The following is a 4,175-nucleotide window of genomic DNA, read 5'->3' on the forward strand; positions in this document are numbered from 1 at the left end:
GGAATGTTAGTAACGAAATAAGTATTGGTGCCAGGAAGAAGTTTGTAGGGTTCTTAGTAAGACCTTCCTAGGATTGTTTTTCTTTTTTTTCCCTAGAAGATTCTTTGAATGTGACGTCCAAAAATGGCATGTAGGGTAAATGTTAAATGGCACCTCGCCTTTGTGGTGCCCCAGGTGTTCCTGCCAGATTGTGAAATTTACAGGGAACATTTTGAAAGGTTGTTTTTTGGAATTAACCGAGTATGCAGAAAGGAAAAAAGAGAAGTTGAGAAAGGAAAATGACAGAATGAGGAATAAGTTAACAAAACCAGGAAAGAGGAATTTACATTTTGTGTTGACAAATGTCATGGAAATAAAGTCTGCTTTCTCTTTGGACGGCATCACAGCGTCCTCATCAGCAAATCCCATTAAACAGCCGACAGCAGGAGTTCATCCTCATACTGATAGATTCATGTCAGTGTCACTGGTGTTTCTTATCATTTGAAACCCGTTACAAAAGTACCAGACTTTAAATTTAAATTCGTTTGTCAACAGCTGTTTCCACATTCAGTAATAAACTGTGATCTCACTGCACTGTAACACGAGTTTATTACCCTGAAAAACTAACAGTTCCATGTTTGCCATTTCTATAGGAGATAGAGAAGGAGGAAACAAATCCAGAAGCATAAATAAGACAGTCGTGGAGACGGTAACACAGGAACACTGACGTGGGAACACGATTGACGCAGCACAGCAGGCGTGCGGAGCGTTTTCGCAGCCGGATAATGTCGCCCTCTTGTGGCTGATAGGAGAGGATGGCCTGCCAAAATATGACAAAAAATATGCTTTACGACATTTTTTTACACAATTATGTGGTTTTTTTAAAATAAATTATTTTAAAATTTTTATTCTTGAAAAGTCTAATTTTAAATGTACAAATTTAAAAGTACAAATAACTATTTTCATTATTAACGTGAACTAATGTTACGTATTTGATGCGGAGCATGATCATCTTTTCCATTACCCCAAGTTCATTACCACATTTTTACTGTTCTATCTAATATGTATGTGTACATAAAAAGAAGATGTTTACAGTGTGAACTACAACAGCTAGTAATTGTCATAACTATTATGTAGTATCTGCAACAGGAAAAAATAAAAACAGGGGTTCCCCTCACAGCTGCTTGTCTTTTTTATTAACTGCGTGAATTTTACACTCCACGCTAAAAAATTAAAAAATAAAATAAATAAGAAATAAAATAAATATGAATCAATAATTTTGAGTAAATGCAATTGGATATATACAAAAACAGATTTATTAGATTAAATTGAATGTATACTTATCAGTTACATTTCTTTTAACCAGATTCTATAAAATTTTATATCGTAATTTTACATTGTTTTGTGTTCAAAATTAGACAGAAAATGGGCAGATTTTTATTTATTTTTTTAGATAATTTTATTGCATTTAATTGGGCCTTTTTTGAGTGTGTTTCATAAACGAGCATAAAATATACATTTTCTTTTTTGTTGATGTAATTTGCACAGTATTTGGCTTTATTCCGTAAAAAAGAAGCTTCCAGTCCAATTTGGGATGTCACGGGAGTCCGTTGCCAAAGCAACAAGTAAACGAAACAAACCTTAGATTGGGGGGGGGGGCAAGTCACTACACAGGAAGTTTATTGGCTGGTCGTGAGGACACCTGTCGCTGATTGGCCTGCACTCGTTTATGGAAAAGGAGCAAGCCTTCGTGTTTCCCTTTAACGATCAATTAAAGAGTAAACATGGACGAAGAAAAATACGCGTTTGAGCAGACTTTTTCTTTTAACGCTCTTCGCACTAAGACGTTTTCTTTCCTACAAGACAAAGACACCTTGGCACGGTTGATGAAATGGTGACGTAAGAAGTTAAGCCTAAAAAACAAAAGAAAAATCCTCTTCCTTTGTTTATCTGCGGTGTTGCTACCTGTTGGATGCTCTCTGATGGTTGTTTGTTACATTCAGGTCCATGCTGGGGAGGATTTCCGCTCAGTCGTTCAGTTTTGACCACAGTTTCTCCCCTTACTGCAGTGAAAAGTTTGCTCTGGTACGTCTCTAGGATTAAAATATAAAAATGTAATGCTGCTTTGTCAAACCCAATGTGACTGATTAAAACGATGAAAAGGCGTCTTGGTGTGTTTGGTCACTTTTGAACCCCCCTCCGTGTGTGCTCAGTGTTTCTTCAGAGACCCTGAGGTGCTGTCCAGCCTGAGAAAGATGGAGGCTGGAGTCTGGGTGCCTCTTGGTATGTCATGTACCTTTCATCACTGATATCAGGAAATTGCTCTCATCTGCTCCAGTTTTTGCAGTCAGGTCTCTTCAGATTTTTTTTTTTTTTCGTGTGTGTGTGTGTGTGTTGCAGACAAGCCAATGGTGTCTGTCAGTGTGGAGCCCACGCCTTGCACTAAGGTCTCCATGGAGCTGTTTGATCCAATTTATTCTTGCGGCATCTTGAGGCCCACTGGGCATGTAGTTAAATGCTTTCATGATGTCTACCCTGACTATGATGAACTCCGACAGGTGACTCTCATCTTTTTTTTCTTTTTTACTTTATTTTATTTTGTTGTTTTTATTAACTTTGAGCCAGTTCATGACCTCTTTGGTTGTTCCAGATGTTGCGGGACGAGGAGTCTGAGCACTACTATGTGGTTGGGAGGGAGGAGCGGGGAGAGTTTCTGTTTAGCCTCTTCAAGCACCTGTGTCTTGGGGGTGAGCTCTGTCAGTATGAAGACACCATTGATCCTTACATCAGCACCACGAAGCAAATATACAAAGATCTGATCAGGTGAGAAGCATCTGGCTCCATGTTTATTTATATGCATAAATGAGTCATGACCTAATGGTGAGATTTTGATGCATTTGTTTCGCAGTGTGCAGAAGGACCCAGAGACGAAAAAGATCGCCGTTGTCTCCAAAGTGCTCAAAGTTTGTGCCTTTGTAAGTCCCTGGTTCAGTGTCTGCCTGTTCCCCCGTGAAATGTAGAGAAAATGTTGTGCTGCTCATAAAGTTAGTCTAAATAAGAAGCTAGTCATTTTAGAAAAGCGAGTATTAGGGGGAGGATTAACATACGATGTAAACATGCATGTACTGACAGTACATAGACTTATATTCACTTACAGCTATATTTTATATTAAAGTTCACAGATAATTTTATTTGATGTCAAGTACACCTTTTTAGGCATATCTGAAACATTCCTCTGAGATTTTTGTCTGTATTGACCTGATAGCACATCCGAAAGGTGTTCAACTGGATTGAGATCTGATGATATTTAAGTACGGTGAACATTAACAGATAGACATGCTCGGTAACAATACTCAGGTAGGCTGTGGCATTTATAAACAATGGTCAGTTGGTACTGGGGGGGGCCACAAAGTAACCAAAGAAAATATTCCCCTCACCATTACCCCACCAACAGCATGTTGATACAAGGCTGGACGGATCCATGCTCTCATGTTGTTAATACCAGATTCTGACCTCACCATTTGAATGTAGCAGCAGAAATCAAGAGCAGTCTGGCCACGCTATGTTACGTTCAAAGTCTCTTAAATCACCTTTCTTCTCCATTCTGATGCTCAGTTTGAACTTCAGTACATTCAGTTCATTTCTATATGCCTAATTGCATTTTCTGCCGTGTGATTGGCTGATTACACTTATCCGCTAACGAGCGGATGAACAGGCATGCCTAATAAAGTGAGTGCATTCTTGAGACAGATTGAGACAAATCAGAGACGTGTTGTTCCCACATGTGTTAACCACATAATTTTATCGTCTGTAGGACGAGTCTGGCCGATGTTTCCCTGGGGTGCGAGAGGAGGAGCAGACATTTGCCTATTTGATTGTCGACCCTTATAAACGTCACGTGACTTTGTTCTGTCACTTCTACGGTGTGGGCAACTTCACAGTGTGACAGCAAAGAACTGGAAATAGAAAACCTGCTGATTTCCTGCTGCTCACTATGTATGCATAATAGACTGTATATAAAAGATGGGCATCTCCTATGGGTCTGAAAAGTAAGGCAAATGTTAAAGTGCCTTGACCCTGCATTCTTGGTGGGAGGGGGCAATTGTATAGAAGCCAGTGAGCAAACAAATATTACTGTTGCAGTCATTTATGACCTCAGGAAACTCTTCCATGGTGACTTTATAGTCTCAATTTCT

General features: G+C 39.2%; 1 protein-coding gene across 1 annotated transcript; it reads left to right on the plus strand.

Annotated features, from left to right (window-relative positions):
• Window positions 1-1,763: 1,763 nt before the first annotated feature.
• cfap300 (cilia and flagella associated protein 300) lies at window positions 1,764-3,925 on the plus strand. The gene is made up of 7 exons (XM_085345958.1): window positions 1,764-1,873; window positions 1,983-2,064; window positions 2,193-2,262; window positions 2,380-2,537; window positions 2,630-2,802; window positions 2,888-2,954; window positions 3,794-3,925. The coding sequence occupies exons 1-7, from the start codon at window positions 1,764-1,766 to the stop codon at window positions 3,923-3,925; spliced, it is 792 nt and encodes a 263-aa protein (XP_085202084.1).
• Window positions 3,926-4,175: the final 250 nt, after the last annotated feature.

The sequence above is a fragment of the Diplotaxodon limnothrissa genome, linkage group LG22, assembly GCF_057381915.1.
Source record: "Diplotaxodon limnothrissa isolate DT_005_m linkage group LG22, D_limnothrissa_male_GT1.1, whole genome shotgun sequence".
NCBI classification, from domain to species: domain Eukaryota; kingdom Metazoa; phylum Chordata; class Actinopteri; order Cichliformes; family Cichlidae; genus Diplotaxodon; species Diplotaxodon limnothrissa.

Excerpts from the sequence above, each read along its gene's own strand:
- cfap300 (XM_085345958.1), top strand. The coding sequence starts at position 1,764 with ATGGACGAAGAAAAATACGCGTTTGAGCAGACTTTTTCTTTTAACGCT. Across the intron at positions 2,065-2,192 it reads GCAGTGAAAAGTTTGCTCTG|TGTTTCTTCAGAGACCCTGA; the intron begins GTACGTCTCTAG and ends GTGTGTGCTCAG. Across the intron at positions 2,955-3,793 it reads TGCTCAAAGTTTGTGCCTTT|GACGAGTCTGGCCGATGTTT; the intron begins GTAAGTCCCTGG and ends TATCGTCTGTAG.